The sequence below is a fragment of the Drosophila guanche genome, unplaced genomic scaffold (genome assembly GCF_900245975.1).
Source record: "Drosophila guanche unplaced genomic scaffold, DGUA_6, whole genome shotgun sequence".
Lineage (NCBI taxonomy): Eukaryota > Metazoa > Arthropoda > Insecta > Diptera > Drosophilidae > Drosophila > Drosophila guanche.
The window spans coordinates 16,909,373-16,929,792 of record NW_022995743.1 but is presented as its reverse complement, the minus strand read 5'-3'; the positions used below and the strand labels follow the sequence as shown (position 1 = coordinate 16,929,792).

General features: G+C 49.7%; 3 protein-coding genes across 6 annotated transcripts; 1 reads left to right on the top strand and 2 right to left on the bottom strand.

The window, feature by feature from the left end:
• The first annotated feature begins 516 nt into the window (after positions 1-516).
• On the top strand, positions 517-11,292 carry LOC117592681 (CCR4-NOT transcription complex subunit 1). 4 transcript variants are annotated; one of them, XM_034286640.1, is made up of 10 exons: positions 517-1,271; positions 2,405-2,611; positions 2,676-3,221; positions 3,293-3,776; positions 3,852-5,114; positions 5,208-6,020; positions 6,082-8,714; positions 8,779-9,950; positions 10,024-10,383; positions 10,801-11,292. In XM_034286640.1, the coding sequence occupies exons 1-10, from the start codon at positions 1,167-1,169 to the stop codon at positions 10,907-10,909; spliced, it is 7,692 nt and encodes a 2,563-aa protein (XP_034142531.1). In that variant the 5' UTR covers positions 517-1,166; the 3' UTR covers positions 10,910-11,292. The 4 variants fall into 4 exon arrangements, with proteins under 4 accessions (XP_034142531.1, XP_034142532.1, XP_034142534.1 ...); XM_034286641.1 differs by having other exon boundaries at positions 518-1,271; positions 5,232-6,020; XM_034286642.1 differs by lacking the exon at positions 517-1,271 and adding an exon at positions 1,617-1,776.
• Positions 11,293-15,344: 4,052 nt separating this feature from the next.
• Positions 15,345-17,239, bottom strand: LOC117591024 (membrane-bound alkaline phosphatase). The gene is made up of 3 exons (XM_034284116.1): positions 17,085-17,239; positions 15,819-16,972; positions 15,345-15,758 (listed from the first exon to the last, which is right to left on the bottom strand). Exons 1-3 carry the CDS (start codon positions 17,158-17,160, stop codon positions 15,423-15,425), a joined length of 1,566 nt encoding a protein of 521 aa, XP_034140007.1. The 5' UTR covers positions 17,161-17,239; the 3' UTR covers positions 15,345-15,422.
• Positions 17,240-17,777: 538 nt separating this feature from the next.
• LOC117585356 (odorant receptor 45b) lies at positions 17,778-19,390 on the bottom strand. The gene is made up of 6 exons (XM_034274805.1): positions 18,747-19,390; positions 18,504-18,691; positions 18,263-18,438; positions 18,098-18,196; positions 17,887-18,039; positions 17,778-17,828 (listed from the first exon to the last, which is right to left on the bottom strand). The coding sequence occupies exons 1-6, from the start codon at positions 19,274-19,276 to the stop codon at positions 17,778-17,780; spliced, it is 1,197 nt and encodes a 398-aa protein (XP_034130696.1). The 5' UTR covers positions 19,277-19,390.
• Between the last annotated feature and the right edge of the window lie 1,030 nt (positions 19,391-20,420).

Below are 20,420 nucleotides of genomic sequence, written 5' to 3'. Positions count from 1 at the left end.
ACTGGAATTTAATAGACGGATGAAATTCATTAAATATACCATTATAAACTGATATACATTAAACTCAATTTTTGAATTTAAAATATCCTGGAAGGTATATAAAATACCTTAAATGGTCACCCTGATGTAGACTTTATATTAAGAGGGTCCACCTCAAGAGCTCCTCGATACCGATAGCATCTTAGTGTGCGTGGCGCAAACTAACACTTCCTATCGATTCCAGCTAGTGGGCCATTCCACTACACTTAAAAAGTATAAAAACCTTATGACAAAAGCTTGCAGAGTGAGCTACATCATATAATAAAGGGCAAATAGTTCCAAAGTTCTTTGCCGAACTAACGCTCTATCTGTATCTATTAAGTAGAATACCTATTTTTGTTTCACTTTTATTGAACTAGTCGCCATGGATGTGATTACAAAAGTAGTGGAAACGCTTATGCCACATATCGATACTATCGGAATCATATATTGTAGCACAAATTGGGTGTTATTTTCGGAAATCATTTACAAAATCAAAGAGGACTGCAAACAAATCCCAGTGGTTTGTTAAACGAACGAATCTACTTTTAATTTGGGATTAATAAAAAGTGTAACGTGGACAGCAAGACGAGAAGGTGACGAACCGGAGCCGAGAAAGAAAATATATTTCTTTGTACTTGTGTGTGTGCGCGACTTAGGTAGTAGTAGTATTTTTTCATTTCTGTTTTTGCTGTACGTGCAGATTGATTCATATTATTTCATTACGTGAGCCACTGACAATATTTCGGCAAGGACGAGGCCGTTTTAGTTAACCAGCGAAGGCCGTCTGAAAATCTAGGTCTTTTGTCGTTCAAATTGTGTAAATAGATGCCCTTTGTGATGTAGAGCTGCTGACGGCCCCCTTCCCACCAGGGGGCCCAGCCATAGCAATTCGAATAAATACATCTGCATTTAAGAAAAATACGCAAAAAGAAGAGAACACAGAGGTATACTAGATAGCCTTTTACGCCGCAATTCAAACGAAAATCGACAGCAAGAAGAAGCAACAAACATACGTCAAATATCACCAATACAGTGGCATTGGATGTGTCGCGTATTCGAAATTTCTGGCTGCCCCACAAAAAACAACAACAACAAGCCAACTCCCCCGACATCCGTTCAAGAATTGACAATTGATACGTAGAATTATGAGCGTAGAGAACCAATTTAAAACACCGCCAACGCAGCTTCGTAATTTGGTCAAACACGTAAACAAGCGCAATTTTAATGAAACCAGCGAGCAAATAAACCAGGTACGTTCAGTTTTATTCATATGGTTATCGCCAATTTGGATAGAAATAAAATAAAATATCAACAAAAACAACAAGAAACCGATTTCAAGTGTTGCGAAGGTTGGCACATATCGGCCTATGGCCAGTGTTGCCAATCGTTTCAGTGCCGATATAGTGCCATTTCACTCGCTCGTGCATTTTTGCCGACGCCATTACAGTTTTTTGTGGAAGTAGGCAGAAAAAATTTCTCTGCACAGCGTTGTGCGATTTCTTCCCGGTTTGTTTAAGTGAAAAGTTATTGAAAATGTATAAATTTATAAGAACTGGTTAGAGTCCTCCGCGTACGTGAGTACGGCCTGCTGCAAGGAGTGGAACTTGTGAATATCTGAATGTACATTTTTCGAAACCGAGCTGCAAAAAACGAACAACGAAAAGGGAAACTAGAGCCCAAGCCAAAGGGGTTTATACCCTCACACCCCTTTTTTCCTTTTATTGGCCGCATAAGTTGACCAAGCCAGTGGAAATTGTAAGTTCAATAATGGTTAAGTTAAGGTGAATAATATTTGCAACCGCGGAACACTTTCTTTTTGCTGAAAATACAATATGCTGGCAATCTTTTTCGCTCAATCGCTCGTCTCTCCCGTACCGTCATCCGCTTCGTCTCTTTTCCCATGTAACGTCGAAAGGTGTGCAAATGTGAGTGTCCCGAGTACTTTTGTGTGTAATTTTTGTTGTGCAGCAGCTGCGACGACACACGGTCACAGCTGTTGTCTCGCTTCTGCGCGCACCTTCAAAGCAAAGCTGAAATGAAATAAAACCTTGGGTGTCCGTCCGTCTGTCTGTCCCCTCGTACTCGTTCGTGCAAACGTAAAGCTTGAAACGAAACACAACATTTGAAGGAGCCTACTGGCCTGGAGTTTCAAATCAAATCATATCAAGTTTTATTATCAAAGCGACCCGGCAGGCCTTAGTGCTCGTCAAAATCAAAAGTTTTTAATAAAAGTTTTCACACTTTCCCATAAATAAAATGAGTCTGAAATCGCATAGAGTTTCTGCTTCGCGGGCAGCTGTGCCTTTTCCGGCCCAGGTACCTGCTGAATCCTTTTTAAAATCATTCTCTAACCTCTCTTTCACTCTTCCCCTCTCTCTTACAGTTCATCAAAGACCACGGCCTGGAAGCGGATCGTAGCAGTCTGCGCTATCTGTTCACTGCGATCAACTTCAGTGACCCATCGCCGAGCGTCTCCGCCCAGTTGCAGGCCAAATTACTAGGCGCTCAGTTGCAGCGGCAGTTGCAAAGCTCCTCGTTTGTGTCCAACATCTGCTTCGCGTTTGACCAGCACTTTGCCAACAGCCAAAAGGTGTGTAGTACATCATCCATATAAATGGATTCCTCCTAACATCTTTCTTCCTCTTCTTGAACAGTCGCTAAAGCCGTCAGAGATAGCAGAGTTCATTGGCCAGGTGTGCAGACTGACCGGTGTAAACAAGCTCTGCGAGTGCATAATTGCCTTGGCGGTGACCCACTCGTCGCATCCAGAGCTTCGGGACTCGGCCAAAGAGGTCTTGCGTGGCTCTATAAGCGAGCTGCTCGACTCCTATTTGGGGAACAGCAACAGCTCCTCGGCCACCAGTGGACTGCAAGATATATCCATCGATCTGCTGCAGTATTTGCTGTGTTGTCTAAACCAATACGTGACACCGAAGCTGCAGGGGCAATTTTTGATCAAATTACGTGAAGAGTTTCCGCGGCAGGCGGTGCCTTTGATTTTGGCGCCGTTCTTATACGGCTCAACGACGGCGGCGACCTCGAATCCAGTTGGGGCCAGCGCCAGCGAAACTGATGCAGAGGCTGAGGCAACGACAACGACAGAGACGGCCAGCAGCATCAGTTCCGACACGGATGCTTTCAATGAGGTTGGAATTGAAGACATATATGACCATTTAAGCGAAATAATATTCACAAACCAGGTAAAGGGTATAGGGTATAGGCGTAAAATCATTTACTAACCTATGGTGTAATATTGGTTTAACTTTTGCAGGGCAAAAATAATATTATGGACACATCTTGGATTAATCTAATCCTTGAAATCGGTTACGAATTTACATCGAGCGTTGAAGAGTGTAAAAGTCATCTGTGCTCTCGCGAAAGAGGAGAGCGCACCGAGCTTCAGCCAAAAGATGTTGCCAAAATTGTTGGTCTCATGTGCCGGCGGCACTCATCTTTGCTCGATTGTAATGTAAATCTACCGACACCAGCAAATTTCTGGCCAGGACAGGGACAGGGCGGCGGCGGCAATAGTAGCGGCTCATCCCAAGCCCAAGCCGCCACACCACAGCAGGGACAGAACTCAAGCAGCAACAGTAACAACAACGATGGAGCCAGCGATGCAGGTGGCAGCTCGTCCAGCGATAAGAAGGACAAGAAGGAGACGACAGATGCCACACAAACATGGAAGCCAGATGTCTTTGTGCAGGCACTCAAGGAACTGGTGCCACAGCTCAACTGGAAGGACGTGTGCATGGGTAAGGGGAACTGAGGACTGAGCAAACGTCGTCAGAGCAATCATTCAATAACAAAAAAAATGACAAATATTTCAGAACTCGATCATCCCGAATTCGTGCTGAAAGATCGCATCGGATTGGATCTTCTGCTTACGATTGTGCGACTGGCCACACAGTCGAACATCTTTCCACATCCAGAATGCATTTATCGCCACTGGGCCAACACGGAGGGTCAGCTGTCGCTGATCTCGACGCTGCTCAAGAACCCCGACCTGTTCTCCTTTGCCGACTTTGTGTTCAGTCAGCCAACGCTGGATGTACTGAAGACGGCACCGGATGCGGACAACAAAGAGATTACGACCTGGAAGTCACTGCACCTTGTCGAGGTGTTGCTCTCCATTGCGGACAAGGGCTACTACACGCAGGTTCATGAGCTGTTCAAGTTCCCTGCCCAGAATTGCCCGGACGTTCTGTTTTTGGCGCTGCTGCACATAAATCCACCACTGACGCCGCTGCGGCAGGACTTGTTCAATTTGTTGATTCCAACGTTCCTCAACAATCATCCCAACTCGAATGTGATCCTGGCCAGCGCCTGGAGCTCGACCAACTTCCCGCTGCGTCCGAACATTATGAACGCCATGTCCGAGTGGTACCTGCGTAGCAGCGACTTTGACCAGGTGAAACTGTCGCGCATTCTCGATCTCGCCCAGGACCTGAAGGCGCTCTCGTCGCTCCTCAATGCCCGCTCCTTTCTGTTCATTATCGATTTGGCCTGCCTGGCCTCCAGGCGGGAGTACTTGAAGCTGGAGAAATGGCTCACCGATAAGATCCGCGATCATGGTGAGCCCTTCATGCAGGCAATGATCAAGGTGCTGCTCCGACGTTGCCCACAGGTGGCCAATGCCAAGGTGCCGGAGGAACAGATGCCACCAAAACAGGCTCAGCTGCTGCCCGAGACGGTGACGACGATGATCAATTGCCTCCAGACGTGCATCAACAATTGCATGCAGCCCGAGATGGTCGAAATGATCATGCAGATGACCGCCAATGTGGCCATTATGGCGAACAAGGCACGTGCCCAACAGCAGCAGCAGCAACAACAGCAGCAGCCCGGTTTGGTGCCACCACCGCCTCCGAGTATTCTGCGTCATCGCGGTATGGATCTACCCGGTGGCATTGTGCCACCATCACCACAGCAGCAGCAACAACAACAGCAGCAGCAACCACCCTTCTCCGGCAACCTCAATGCGCAGCAAATGTTCGGGCCCGGCATGGATCCGCTCACCAATATGTCCAACAATCTGGCCGGCCTTAATCTGAGTGGACCGAATGGAGCCTTTAACTTTGGAAATATGTTGAGTAAGTGGAAGCTCCATCTCCCTCCCCCCTCTTCTGTGTTTTCCCTCTTCTGTGTGTGTGTTGTGTGTGTAATTTGATTTAAATTATCTATAGATAACATGGTTTCTACTACTCCAGCATCTCCATCGCGTCTAATGGGTCCCGGTGGCAGCCCTTATCCGCTGAATCCCATGCAAATGCCACAACCTCTGCCGCCGCCACCGAATGTTGGTAATCTGGGTCGGATGCTACCCGGGGGACCACAGCAGCCGCCGACACCATCATCGGCACCGCCAACGGCACCCAATCCCAACAATCCTGTGATGGCCGACCTGCAGATACCTGTGTCCAAGGAGGTAGAGGACGAGGTCAACTCGTATTTCCAACGCATCTACAACCATCAGCCCAATCCCACGCTCTCGATCGACGAGGTGCTGGACATACTGCAGCGCTTCAAAGAGTCCACCAATCGGCGGGAGCAGGAGGTCTTCCTGTGCATGCTGCGCAATCTGTTCGAGGAGTATCGATTCTTCTGCCAGTACCCGGAAAAGGAGCTGCAGATCACCGCCCAGCTTTTTGGCGGCATCATAGATCGCAACCTGGTGCCCACCTTCGTGGCGCTCGGACTATCGCTGCGCTGCGTGCTGGATGCTCTCCGCAAGCCAGACGGCTCCAAGCTCTATTACTTTGGTGTCACGGCCCTGGACCGGTTCAAGACACGACTGCACACGTACAACAAGTACTGCGAGCATATACGATCCATTCCGCACTTCTCGGACTTTCCGCAGCACCTAATCCAGTATGTGGAGTTTGGCATGCACGGCCAGGAGCCGCCGCCGCACAAGCTGCAGGGTCTAAGCAATACAATCTCTGCTCTGGCCACAGGACAACCATCGGAGCCGCTCTATCGCACCAGTGCTATGCAAGGTAATCCCTGATCCAGCAGTAAACAGTATCGTAGCTAATGGAATTTTCTTTCGTTGTGTAGGCCATGTACCGGCAACTGCAGCGCCCAGCTCTGGCCAGAAGACAACTGTGGCCGTGTCGCATGCCACGCGCATGAAGTCCATTGCCAATGCCACAAATATTGACACTCTGCTGGTGGCCAACCAGGAGGAGAAGGTGACAGTGCCGCCGGAGCCGGTGCAGGACAAGACAGCGTTCATATTCAACAATCTCAGCCAGCTGAACATACCGCAGAAGTGCGATGAGATCAAGGAGATTATGACCAAGGAGTATTGGCCATGGCTGGCCCAGTACCTCGTCCTCAAGCGTGCCTCCATGGAGTTTAACTTTCACACGCTCTACTACAACTTCCTGGATGCCCTCAAGAACGGCGAGATCAATCGTTTTGTGACCAAGGAGACGCTGCGCAACATCAAGGTGCTGCTGCGCTCCGACAAGGGTGTCATCAACTTCTCGGACCGCAGTCTGCTGAAGAATCTCGGCCATTGGCTGGGTATGATGACCCTGGGTCGCAATCGACCCATTCTGCAGCTTGATCTCGATCTCAAGTCGCTGCTGGCCGAGGCCTATCACAAGGGGCAGCAGGAGCTGCTCTTTGTTGTGCCATTTGTGGCAAAGATCCTGGAGTCGTCGGCAAAGTCAAAAATCTTCCGTTCACCAAATCCCTGGACAATGGGCATCATGTACGTGCTGGGGGAGCTGCATCAGGAGCCGGATCTCAAGCTGAACCTCAAGTTCGAAATCGAAGTGCTCTGCAAAACGCTCAACCTGGAATTGGCCAAGCTGCGGCCAGTCATCTACCTGAAGGATTCCACCCGTGCGCTGCTAATCGAGCAGCAAATGTCTCAGCCGAAGCCCAAGCAGACGGAATCTGTGCCCTCGCCGGCAGCGATTCAAGCGATCCAACAGCCCCCGCCTCAGCAGCAGCAACAACAGCAGCAGCAGCCACCGCCGCCGCCTCAGCAGCAACAACAACAACAGCAGCAGCAACAACAACAACAACAACAACAACAGCAACCTCCACCACCGCCTCCAGCGGAGGTGGATGCCGCCCAGGCCGCGGCCATGATGATGAACGCTGCAGGAGGAGGCTCGAACAACACATCGGGATCGGTTGCCTCACCCAGTCTGCCAATCGATCCCAGTCAGGTGTCCCTGCCACCGCCAGAGCCACGCTACTCGTACGTGGACGTCAATGTGACCAACTTCCAGCTCATTGCCCAGCAGCTGGTGCTGCCCCCGAACATACCCTTCCTCCATGCCAATCCGGGCATCAAGCATATCGTCATAAATGCCGTGGAGCGGACTATCACAGATTGGCTGCAGCCCGTCGTGGATCGTAGCATCCGCATCGCCTGCGCTACCACAGAGCAGATCATTCGCAAGGACTTTGCCCTGGATGCGGATGAGAACCGCATGCGCACTGCTGCCCACCAAATGGTGCGCAATCTGGCTGCTGGCATGGCCATGATTACCGGCAAAGATGAGATCGCGCGTGCCATCAGCCAGAATCTGCACAAAGCCTTTGTGTCGGCGCTTACGGGAATGCCCAGCCTGTCGGAGATTCAGGCCGCCTCCATGCAGCTGGCCAGCGAGAATGTGGAACTGGTGTGCGCCTTCATCCAGAAGACATCGGCCGAGAAGGCAGCCCTCGAGATTGATCGGCGCCTTTCCACCGACATCGAGACGCGCAAGATAGCCCGCGAGGAGGGCAGTCGCTTTGTGGACGCCCAGATCCTGAGCTATCAGCAGGAGCGCCTGCCCGAGGCTGTGCGCATCAAGGTGGGCGCTGCTCCGGCCACTCTGTATGCGGTATACTCGGAGTTTGCCCGCACCATTCCGGGCTTCCAGCAGATGAGCGACAGAGACATTGCACTGTTCGCTCCCAAGCCGCAGGATCTGCCGCCGCCGAATGTGTTTGCCAACGACGACAGCAGCATGGTGTATGCCGAAGTGGCCGCCAAGATGGAGGCCTTCATGAACACCGCCATCAATGTGCCGACGCTGCAGCTGCAGGCCAGCAAAATGCACATGCTGCTCAACGCACTGATGGCCACGCGTCGTCAGCGCGACCAGGAGTCTGCGTTCACTCTGCTGACCCGTGCCGTAGAGGGTCTCGCCGAGGGACTCGTCAACGTCCAGGACCATATGGAGCAAATGAAGCTCTACCGCGACATCCATCTGCGCATCCTCAGTCTGCTGCACAACAGCTTTGGGGCCCCCAACACCGAGCGAGCGGTGACCAAGTGCTTCTTCGAAATTCGCGAGGAAGTGCGCTTCAATGTGGAGGCCGCCCGTGCCCTGATCACTGCGCACTTTGTCAATCTCAATCAGTTCGATGGCATGCTGCGCGACTGCATGGACAATGGCAACAATTACATGGCCATCTCGTTCGGTATTGGTCTGATCGAGCGCCTCATTGTGGAGGATCGGGCGATTAACATTGTGTCCGACAACGAGTTCATGGCCACCGTCGAGCTGCTCGGCCGTCTCACACAGCACCGTCACCGGTATCCCGAGTGCATTGTCAATGCCATTGATACCCTGTGGTCTGGCAACTTCAACTCCACCGCTGACTACAGTCCCTTCAATTCCAACGAGCGTTCCCTGTCCGGCGCCTCCCACTACATTCACTCCGGCATGCATCACGTGAGGGTAAGTTCCCTTCTACTTCCTCTACTTTCAACGAAAAACTAAATGCTGCTTTTTAATGATTTAGTCATGCGACACGGACGATCCGCCTGGCTTGCAGGAGAAGACCGAGTTTTTGCTCAAGGACTGGGTGGCCCTGTACGCACAGCAGACCCAACAAACGACTCGCGATGCCCGAAACTTTGGGGCCTTTGTCCAGAAGATGAACACCTATGGAATACTGAAGACAGACGATCTGATTACGCGCTTCTTCCGCCAGGCGACGAACATCTGCACGGATGTAGTGTATCGCATGTTCGCGGACCCGAGCATGCCCATTAATCAGGCCAAGAACAAGATATTCCAGTGGATCGATGCGTTTGTGCATCTGATCGCCATGCTGGTGCGACACTCGGGCGAGCCGGGAAACCCCACGACGAAGATCAATCTGCTGAACAAGGTGCTGGGCATTGTGCTGGGCACACTGCTCAAGGACCACGAGATGCGTGGCGTCAGCTTTCAGCAGGTGGGCTACCATCGCTTCTTTATGATGCTCTTCATGGAGCTGTGCTCGGCCGATGTCAACCTGGACTCGCTGATGCACAGCATTGTGTCGGCCTTTGCCTATACGTACCACCTGCTCAGTCCCAGTGTGGCGCCCGGCTTCTGCTTTGCCTGGCTGGAGCTCATCTCACATCGCGTCTTCCTCGGCCGGATACTCGTCCAGATACCCGGCCAGAAGGGCTGGCCGCTCTACGCCACGCTGCTGCAGGATCTTTTCAAATATCTGGCCCCCTTCCTGCGCAACACGGAGCTGGGCAAGCCCGTGCAGCTGCTCTACAAGGGAACCCTGCGCGTTCTCCTAGTGCTGCTGCATGACTTCCCCGAGTTCCTGTGCGACTATCATTTCGGGTTTTGCGACACCATACCGCCCAACTGTGTTCAGATGCGCAACATCATACTGTCTGCGTTTCCGCGCAATATGCGCCTGCCTGACCCCTTCACGCCCAACCTCAAGGTGGACATGCTCTCGGACAGCAGCAATGCTCCCAAGGTGCTCAGCAGCTACATCGTAAACATCCAACCGCCGAACTTTAAGAAGGACCTCGACTCTTACCTCAAGGCACGCGCCCCAGTCACCTTCCTCTCGGAGCTGCGCGGCCATCTGCAGGTGACCACCGAGCCGGGCACCCGCTACAACATGACACTGATGAATGCTCTGGTTATGTATGTGGGCACACAAGCGATTGCACTCATCAGGTAGGAGGTTTTAAACATTTATCCCCATTTGATTGATGGCACTAATGAGGCAACTGATAATTATTCGTTGCAGGAACAAAAACTTTGTGCCGAACACTTCCAACATTGCACACAGCGCGCACATGGATATCTTCCAGAATCTGGCCGTTGATCTGGACACGGAGGGTCGCTATCTGTTCCTCAATGCGATTGCCAATCAGTTGCGGTATCCCAACAGCCACACGCACTACTTTAGCTGTGCCGTCTTGCACCTGTTTGCCGAGGCAAACTCGGAGGCCATCCAGGAGCAAATCACTCGAGTACTGCTCGAGCGTTTGATTGTGAACCGCCCGCATCCGTGGGGACTGCTCATCACCTTCATTGAGCTGATCAAGAACCCCATCTACAAGTTCTGGGATCACGATTTTGTGCACTGTGCTCCGGAGATAACCAAGTAAGTTGGCCCGAGAATTATTTGCTTTGTTTCGTTGTAGCTTTTGTAGTTGTTTGCCGTATGCACACGTCTTAGTTTCTAACCATCCCATCTCATTCATGTTCGATTCTGTTCACCAATTTTGTTTCCAGATATTTATTCGAATGTTTAGTAATCAGTCAGCGGGTTATCCACATAATTTGGGCAATTCTCCAATCAATAATTTATCAAGATTCCCAACTACAAACAAACTAACACAAACCTGTGCACCCTCCCACACCATTTTGCATGTTATTTATTTTATAATTATGTTTTCTTTTTTTATTTACATATATACAAATGTTGGTATAAAAAAACTTTACTATTTGATTACTTTTTGTGGTAGTTGGCATCGAAAAATAGTTTGATAATTTAACATAAATTTAACCTTTTTTTTAGACTCTTCGAATCTGTGGCTCGCTCCTGCCTGGCCAAGTCGAATGTCACCCAGCAGCTGAACATGGCCGCCATCGATGGGGAGAGCCAGGAGGTGGCCAATATTAACTGAGAAAATGCTACGGTTCGCCGCTTCTGCCAGCAGGTCTGTGCCCTTAAAGGCAAACGCAGGCAGTAGCTGCACAGGTCCCAATGCCCATCCCAAAACCCATCCATTACCCCAGCAGCAACCAACCGTAATTGATTTCTACCCTATTTAATTCTGTTTAGTTTTTAGAAAATCGTTTTTAAGGAAACAGTCAAATTACGCAGAAAACAAGATCATTAGCCACAAAAACAGAACCAGAAACCGAAACAATAAGAACAGCAGGCTAGGCCTAACTGCTGTGGTCGTCGATAAGAAACGAATCCCGAAACTCGAGCCCGAGACGAAACGATTGTAACATTTTAAATGACCATCTCACAAAAGAAAAAAAAACACAAACTAAAAGAAAATGAGAATGTTAAATTTTTAATAGAATTGTAAAAAAACTGTTGTAAAGTAATGAAAAGAGAAAAAGAAAAAGAAAAAAAAAACAAAATGAGAAAAAAATCGAGAAAAGAAAAAGAAAAATGAAAAATATTTTCAACAAAAAAATTGCAAAACGTACAATGAAAATGTGAAAAAACTAACAAATGCGCTGTAAATATGTAGATGGTTGTTGCTACAAACTTATAAAAAACAATCATCGGGAAATCCATAAAGAGATGTAGCAACAACAACATTTTATATATACATATTCATTCATGAACAACCACACAAAGAAGATATACCCTATGGCCGCCCACTCTCAAACGGGCAATACTGATAGACATTAATCGAAGCAGAAGCATACGCAAAAGCAGTTGCAGAATAATTGTATAATTCTCAAGTCAAAGTAAATTATCCCTTAACTCTATGATATATATTGTTTTGTCACACCTAAACCTTAACCAAGAGGTTCTTCAGTTAGTTCTCATCGTGTACTGTACTTTAATTTTTAAAATGTGCCGACAAAGCCACAATAACCAATCCCATGTCTGATCTTATATGCATTGTATACTACTACACTACGTTCTTGTTTTTTAATATTTTTACACTTATTAACTGAAATGGGAATATGCATTGAACTCCAGAACTTAAGATTGTAAGTCGTGTAATCGTCATCCCTTGTAGAGAATAGAGATAATGAGATAGAGATATTGGTGTGAGATCAGCGGACCGATATGCAGTAGAGAGTGTGGCAAAGAGTCGTAGCAATTAACTATATATAAATATATAAAAATTGTATTTCTAAATATAAATACGTAATGTGTAAATCAAATCGGTGTTGATTGTGGTCGTTGGAATGCATCTCGAACTGGATCGGATGGAAGCAATGGAAGAGATAGTGAACGCCAGTTAAGACTATTTTGAAGGTTATTGCAACAGTACATACAGCCACCCCCCCCCCCCCCCCCCCTCTCTCACGCACCCACTGCAGCAGCGAGCAAAGCCCAACTTTATTAGTTTATATTATACATACATTAAATATAAATACATACATATAAATAGCAACAAGAACATTCATTGTATTTACGCACGTTAAATTGTATTTTGAATTAAACTGAATTGAAGCATCTATCGAAACGGATCTAATCTATACGAAAGCAAACCGTGAGGATAATGGTGGAAGGACATACTCGTTGAGGGCGCAAAGACGGGGCAGAGAGGCGCCATTAATTTAAAGAATAAAACGGATATTATTATGATTATGCTGAGGAATTCGATTCTGATGTATGTGTGTACATATATGTAGTACATGTATGCAGGCATGCGTTCACCGATTACACGCTATGCACAACACATATTCATTATCAATAAATATTTACTAATCCGTTACAATTACATTATATATTAAGAAATAAAAAATGTATAAACTGCAAAATTATAAAAAAAACATTCAAACTTGCTTTTCCGAAATATTTCCCTTTCCTAAGCTTTTCACCGTTACGTTTCCATTTGTGTGTATCTGTAAGTGTCTGTGGTGTGAGTTGGTGGAGCGTGCTCGTTTCCCCATATAAAAAAGCTCCTTTAAAGGAGTAAAAGGGCGGGTGTCCGTGGACCCTTCAGCACCCACCCGCTTTGCCTTGTACATATTTACTATGTATTCCATTTCCGCACCCGCAGGCTAACATAAGCTGCCCCACCATATACATGAGGGACATCGGTGGGGAGCATTTGGGTTAAGTAAACAGAGCCTCAACGAAATGTCGATAAATGCACAGACCGTGCATGAGCGAGAGAGCCCAGCTACACAGAGAGCGAGACCAAGAGAAAAAGCACATGCATACATATGCACATACATAACATTTTACAGCTTTGAAAACTAAAATGTGTCTTGTTGTTTGTATATACGTATGCATGTACATAGCTACATTAATTGAAATGCTGCAGTCATCGCAGTCGTTTTCCCCACTGTCCCCCCCCTCCCCCACGACTGGTCTTGTTTTGGCTGCCAATTCACATGAATTTGTCATAAGGCTGATAAAAGAGAAGAAAGCCAAGTGAAGAAATAAAAAGAATGACCAAAGAGTTGATTTTTTTTGTAGCGTTTCTTAGCGCTTGGCAACCACATTGACAAGGGCGCGCGGGGGCAGAAACATGAAAAAAAATTATTGTGGCACACTTAAGCGCAGCGGAGCGCTGACGCCAACGCCAACGCCAACGCTGAGCCAGCGTCGCTGCGAAAAATTCCACTGCTGCGAGGCCAGGCCAGGCTACAAAGCTACAGCTACAGCTACAAAGACACAGCGCTCCGTGTACATGGCCATTTGATTGTGCTTAGAAGTGCGCGCGCGCTCTAAAGAGAGACAGAGATAGCTGGGTTTCGTTAAGAAGCTCTCTGCCCCACACAGTCACGTGTTCGGCCTGTGTGTATCTGTCCGCTGCATGTGTGTGTTGGCGAACGGGCCTGAGTCAGCAGCAGCGCCATTAGTTTTTCTGCTTCTTCCCCGACTCTTTTGTAGCCCCACAGATACACACACAGGGCCATGGACACGACACACATACACTGGTCGAAAAACATAATTCTTCGCTTAGCCTCGCGGAGGAGCCCAGTTCGATTTGTCGCTTCTGAAATGTGTGCGCAGACCCCAACGCTCCTCTCCTCAGCCACAACTAGATTTCTTTTTTCCCACAAGCCACACCAAGCCCCCGTCGCACTTCCCTGCCCAACCCCTTGTACGACAACACTCTCTGACCCAGTTTTCTAGGCCTGCACCGACACCGACCCAGCCGACTTGTCATCAGGCGCGCTGCTCTTGGCTTTCGCATGAACGGACGTCTCTGCTTCTCCAATGTTGCCACACTGCTGCTGCTTCTGCTGCTTCTGCTGCTGCAGTGAGTCTTGTCTTCCAGCAGGCAAACCCTATGATTATGGCCAGTCCAATCTCATCTCGTTGTCCCCCTTTTGAAAGAGAATCTCGTTAAATTGTAAAGACAACGGAAATTATACCAAAACAAGAAGAACAAATCCCTCTCCCGCATTGGTCCATCGTTAACAGTTAGACATACATACATACATATGTACATATGTATGTACATTTGGATTTACATAACTTTTGGATGAATGTTCTGCATTTGGTGACCCGGGAGCGCACTTTCTCTTCCGCCCAAAATCGATGACCAACACGAGATAATCGAAGTACAGATATTCCATTACGCATCCCAGCACCCATTAGCATTAGTTAAGCGTTGCATGTGGAACCTTCAGTGCTCCTGGTGGGCCTTGATGGGAAACATAATTCAATCGGTCAGGCAGGGGGGATGCTGCTGTGCCGTGCCGGGCCGTGCTGTGCATGCTGGGGGCCAACGGTAATTTCTAATTTAAGATGCGCTGCGCAGTGTTGCTCTATTTGTTGTTGCTCCGACCCGATTGCATTTGAAAAGTGCACAAAGGGCGATGCCGAGAAGGGAAAGGGGAAGCACTGGTAACTGGCTTGGCAACAGCAAATAAAAAATAAACTGGAGCACATTTATGTATCCAACACATAATGTGGCGCTCTGGGGTGGTACATCACTCCTTTGGCATAGATTCGCATAAATTTCCTTAGATTTATAACGACAGAAAGATGGCACAGATGGTAGGTCTTCCAGGCATTCTAGAGCCCCTACTTCAGGTTCTTGCACCTAACCAATGGGTTCTGTCATTGCAGTGAGTGAGTGAGTGAGTGAGTGATTGAGTGAGTGAGTGAGTGAGTGACTGATTGAGGTTTGCCTGCCAGTTGCCAGTTGCCAGTTACCATTTACGATTTACCGGTTTGCCGTTAATTGAATTCGCTTTCAGGTGGCAACCACGAGAGATGGAGCTGAAGCTCCTTCACAGCATTCAGCAGGAGCATTCAGCAGGAAATTGCGCTGCTCTGGTAGATCGGAGCATGTGGAGCAGAACAGCCGATTGGCTTTGCCGTTCAATTAGAAGAAATTGGATTACCTCGCCCACGCCCACGCCCACGCCCAATCCCAGTTTCAAACTCATTTAACTGTGTTGCATTTTAATTGAATTTTTATCCCCAACACGACACGACACGACACACCATACACCATACACCACCTCCTGCGATACCTATGGCTGAACGTTGGCATAGGGTCCAATGCCGGCGGCCCGACCCATCATGGCGGCAATGTTCGTCTGCTCGTAGTTGCCGCTAAAGAACTGAGCGAAGGGACCGGAGGCATAGACTGCGACATCGTCGCCACCATGCGACTCGACATCGAGCGGCACCAGGGTGGGATATTGGAAGTCCGTTTTGTCCGTCAGCTTCTCGGTGAGGTGTACCCGACCCTGGGCCTGACTGTAGGCGCTTTTGTAGCCGGGACCATTGGCATAGGAGAGGATCGTGTAGGGCAGCTCATCGTCAGTGTCGTCATCGGTCAGGCCAAAGATCTCCTGGTCGCGATACTAAAACAGACAGAAGTTAGTTCAGAATCGATGTCAGGAGAGAGGCAAAGCTGCACTCACCGGATAACCATTGATGGACATGGTGTGTGCATGATCTGCGGTGACCACGATCAGCGTGTCCTCCTCGGAGGTCATTTCGCGGGCCTTCTGCACGGCCTGAGCAAACTCGGCCGTGTCCTCGAGGGCTCGTCGCGCGTATGTGTCGTGGTGGGCCATGTCGATGCGGGCACCCTCCACGAACAGGAAGAAACCCTTCTCGTTGCGCTGCAGCACGCGGATGGCCGCCTCCGTCAGCTCGCTCAGCGAGGGATCCGCCAGCTGGCTGCGATTGCGCGCCCGATCGCCGTTGTACGGCAGATGGCAGTTGGCAAAGAGGCCCAGCAGATACTCCGTCTTGTCGAGATCCACCAGGCTGAGACCCTTGCGACTCCACACATAATTGGCCGAGACATTGGATGCCCGCTTGTCCGCCAGCCACTCCTTGATGAGATGCCGTCCGTCGGTGCGGTAGCCGGGATATCCTTCCTCATCGTTGACCGTTGTGTTGATGAACTGCTTCCGTCCGCCACCGAGCACCACCTTCAGGGCCTTGCCCACGCGTCCCTCCACCAGCTGACGGGCAATGTCCGGCGCCTGCTCGGGGTCACAGGACCGCTTTGTCACCTCCCAATCGTTCTCCCAGTTGCGGTCGGCGATGTGTGCATAGACACCCGCTGGAGAGGCGTGCGTCACCCTGGCTGTGGTCACGAGACCCGCATCCTTGCCCGCTTCCTGCGCCCACTGGGCGATGCCCTCCACCTGGTTCTCCACCTTGCCGGCACCGTCGCAGCTGTACCGCGGCACATTGGCATTGATGCCAATGGTGCCGTAGTTGCCCTTCACCCCACCCAAGTAGGCGGTGGCCGTGCAGGCCGAATCGGCCACCTGCCGATTGACGCAGTACGTCTTGGACAGGCCCGTGTAGGGGAACTGCTCGAAGTACACCTGCTCGGCACTGTCGCCGAGCAGATTCCGTGTGGCGGTCACCGTGTGCACGGACATGCCGTCGCCCAGGAACATGATCACATTCTTGGCCACATTCGTGTGCACCGCCTGCGTCTCGGCCAGCTTGGCGTGCAGCGTCTCCTGTGCCCTTGCCACCCAGTACTGCGTCTTCTGCTCCTCCTCATGCTTGATGGGATGCGGCTCCCCGCTGCCCGATTTGCGCTGATGATCTACAAACAGGAGCAGAGTACTCGACGTTTTAGAGTGCACCATAAATCGTTTTGGCTTTGACACATCAAGGGGATTATCACTGTGGACTCTTATCACTTGGACATGGCTTACCTCGCTGGGCACTGGCACTGCCGCTTAGCCAGACAGCAACACCGCAGAGCAGCAGTAGAATCAATGCTCTGTCCATTCCGCTTATCCGTGTTACCTCAGAGCCTCACTTGCTTGCGACTTGCTTGGGTGCCAGAATTTGGCAATCGACTGAACGGGATGGCCAGCACCAGCACCCAAATGACCACAGCCCATAGCCATATCGGGCAGTATCAAAAGCTAAATCTAATCAGCTCAACCAAAAATAATCTAACGTTTAAATCAAATCATCATTTATGGCAGGGCTAAGAAATTCCCTGAACAAAACAAGCACGTGCCTTGCCACCGTCTTAGACTCTGTCGCAGTTGCTTTGTATAAGCCTCAAGGATTGCTTACATAAGGAGTCCATGTGCTGCACTTCAAGGACTTTCTTGGTTTCATAATAAATACTGGCAAATGGGCAAAGTGTACCTGAGGCTCCTCCAGCCAGCAGTGAATGTGGAAATGTGGAAATGTGGAGCCATTCCCCTTTCTACTCTGCCCTGACCACCGACCAATGCTTGACTTTTTGGTTTTATAACACTTGCTGCGCATAAGAAAGAAGAAAGAAGTCTGCGAATTGCATACTTTTGGGAATCCAAACCAAACCAAATCAAATCAAACACCAACCAGCTTCACATTCAATTTATTTGCCAAAGGAGTTCGCTAATGCTGAACTACATTATGGTATTGGCCAGCGCCACAATGGAGCCCGTAAACTTGATGACCTGCAAAAGGGATTTCGGGATCACAAATGAGCTGGAGGAACTGCTTGGGCATACCCACCGCTGTGAAGACCGGCAGGGAGGGCGCAAAGAAGGGCACATCGACGGTGATGGGTCGCTGGGCGCGCAGGATAATCAAGTAGACTCGCCGACGGGTCTCACGATCCCAACCGTACCATTCACTGCTGTACGCCGCCTCGCCCAAAGAGAGGCTCTGCAAGGAGAGGCTTTCAGTGTGAAATTTGAAATTGGCAAACTGCGGACTCACTCACCTCAGTGGACATCTCTGTGCCGCCATAGCAATAGAGGAAAATGGCCGAGCTGACCGTGAACAAGTACACCACATAGCGGATGATATTGTAGCCCGAATACTAAGGGAAAATCGCTGCTGCTTGGACAGAAATACGAGCATGATTGTGAGCATGATGATTACTCACCAGTAGGATATCTATGACACTGGTGGCTATCACCAGGCTGGCGGACACAAAGTGCACAAAGGTCGGTGCAGCCATGATCCCTGAGAAGCGGCGGACAATCTGCGCAATCTCATTGTGCCGATCGACAATATTGGCCAGCCGCTGACAGGACAGATCAAAGTCCCTGGGGGTGGCATCTGGAAAACGTCAAATGGGGGTTCAGATATGGATCTATGGAGGGTCTGCCTCGCGGGATACCCACTGTCAATGGACTTGAGGGAGTCCTGCAGATCCACGCGTAGCGATCGCAGCAGAAAGGCCACATAAAGGGTGAAGCCGAAGAAGAAGCCATCGGTGCCCGCAAAGGCGTAGACCGTCACCTGTCCGCTCCACGTGGAGTACAAGTAGAACAGCGGGAACCAAGGCATGCGATGTGCAAAGTCGGGGAACCTAAGAAAGCATCGATCAAAAAGGGGGAAGAACTGAAACCCGGAGGACAACCCACAGCATGCGGAAGGGCATATCAAACTTGAACTCGGCCAGGCCACGGGACCACATCTCCCACAGGGAACGCAGCAGAAAGGCGCAGGTCGTCATGCTGCCCAGGGTGAAGACGAGCATGCCAAAGCACGTGGCCATGAGGTAGTAGCTCCTTCGCACTCCATTCTTTCTGGGATCGCCTCGCTTAGCTTGCTGCTCCGTCAGCAAGCGGATGTGCTCCATGAGAGCGAACACCTCCTGACGGCGCCACCACATCCAGGCCAGCTTGAAGAGCGTCGTGGCACTGCAGGCCAGCGGACAGAAAGCATCCATGGCATCCACCGGACTGATCCGCAGATAGTGCCAGCCAAAGACGAACTCCGCCTGGCAGCAATGGGCCAAATTGACGAAATTAAAGACCAGCCAGGCCCGCGAGATCCACGACTGTGACTTGGCATCGTCAAAGCGCAGACCCAGCAGCCCAAACGAGTATCTGGGCACGAAGAACAGGTGCTTCGCCAGCGGATAGTTGCGGTCCAGGAAACGCGGATACATGTCTAATGGGACTCCATTCGGAGCAGCTCCCCTTTATAGAAATCGCTTGCCTTTGTTTTGGTTGCTAATTGCTTAATTATTGTTTTCGCTCAAGGGCCAGGTGTCCTGTCCTGTCCTGTCCTTTCCTGTCCTGTGTTTAATAACAGGATTACAAAGCGTTTAATTGAGTGGGCGACCCCCCAACAATTATGTCATTATATGGTTGAGGCGACCGGATTGATTGGTAGTAATTGCTTTTCCCTTTGCCTGAGATTCCCATGATCAAATTTGAATGGTGAATGAATCAATCAACCCATCCAGTGGTTCCTTGAACTATTCTTTTGTTTGTCGTGCTGCATAAATGTGTGCCAAAAAGTGTCTCCAATTGAAGCTTCCCTTTTTGGTCTCTTTGTCTTTTCAGCATAAATTCCCATATAGAAATTTGTGTATTCCGTATTCTTCGTTGCCCCGGGAGGGAAGTTTGTTGAACTCCGAATGAACTCGTCGCCGCATTCGAATTTCAAATCAGCTCCGCGATGTGGGTCAAGCAAGCAGCCAGAAACATTCTTTGTCCTCCTCCTCGCCTATGCTGGCCCGAGATTTGCCATTTCCATAAGGTTTGTCCACAGATTTATGTTGATGCATGCAACACGGATCGGACGGAGGGGATGTGGAATGGTGGATGGTGGATGGGGGGGATACATCACTTTTAATTGAGTTCTTCCCTGGGCTCACGTTGCGTATGAGCAATCAGCAGAGTGTGGCTGGCTCCAGTTTTCAGTATTGATTTCCATGCAAGAAGTTTTGATTACATTCTGGCCAGTCAAGCAGGATGGTACGAATGCGGGTGTTGAGGGGTTGGAAGCTCCTCTGGCAGTGGAATCAGCTACCCTCAAAATGGCAATGAGGCGTACAAGCTGATATCATCGCATCCATCCCCCAAAGGGCTCCAAAAAGGCAACCACCACCCTCCCCCAACAGGCAGAGCAACCATTCAACAAAGGTGACCCCGACACACCCTGTTGTTTAGGGCAGAGCGTAAGCTTACGTAAGCGTCAGCCCACCCTCTCAGTGGGGAGAGCAAGTGGCAGAGCCCAGCGCCTCGGAAGGGAAACTGAAAGCTTTTCGCTGGAAATCCCTAAGCCAAGGAGAACATTTTCTTTTC

What these genes read in the sequence shown, in the direction of transcription:
- LOC117585356 (XM_034274805.1), bottom strand. Translation starts at nt 19,276, where the DNA reads ATGTATCCGCGTTTCCTGGACCGCAACTATCCGCTGGCGAAGCACCTG. An exon ending in GATATGCCCTTCCGCATGCT is followed by an intron (nt 18,692 to 18,746) that starts GTGGGTTGTCCT and finishes ATGCTTTCTTAG; the next exon opens with GTTCCCCGACTTTGCACATC. An exon ending in CCCTGCCGGTCTTCACAGCG is followed by an intron (nt 17,829 to 17,886) that starts GTGGGTATGCCC and finishes TCCCTTTTGCAG; the next exon opens with GTCATCAAGTTTACGGGCTC.
- LOC117592681 (XM_034286640.1), top strand. Translation starts at nt 1,167, where the DNA reads ATGAGCGTAGAGAACCAATTTAAAACACCGCCAACGCAGCTTCGTAAT. An exon ending in ACTTTGCCAACAGCCAAAAG is followed by an intron (nt 2,612 to 2,675) that starts GTGTGTAGTACA and finishes CTTCTTGAACAG; the next exon opens with TCGCTAAAGCCGTCAGAGAT. An exon ending in TCGCACCAGTGCTATGCAAG is followed by an intron (nt 6,021 to 6,081) that starts GTAATCCCTGAT and finishes TTCGTTGTGTAG; the next exon opens with GCCATGTACCGGCAACTGCA.
- LOC117591024 (XM_034284116.1), bottom strand. Translation starts at nt 17,160, where the DNA reads ATGGACAGAGCATTGATTCTACTGCTGCTCTGCGGTGTTGCTGTCTGG. An exon ending in CAGTGCCAGTGCCCAGCGAG is followed by an intron (nt 16,973 to 17,084) that starts GTAAGCCATGTC and finishes TCCTGTTTGTAG; the next exon opens with ATCATCAGCGCAAATCGGGC. An exon ending in TGTCCATCAATGGTTATCCG is followed by an intron (nt 15,759 to 15,818) that starts GTGAGTGCAGCT and finishes TGTCTGTTTTAG; the next exon opens with TATCGCGACCAGGAGATCTT.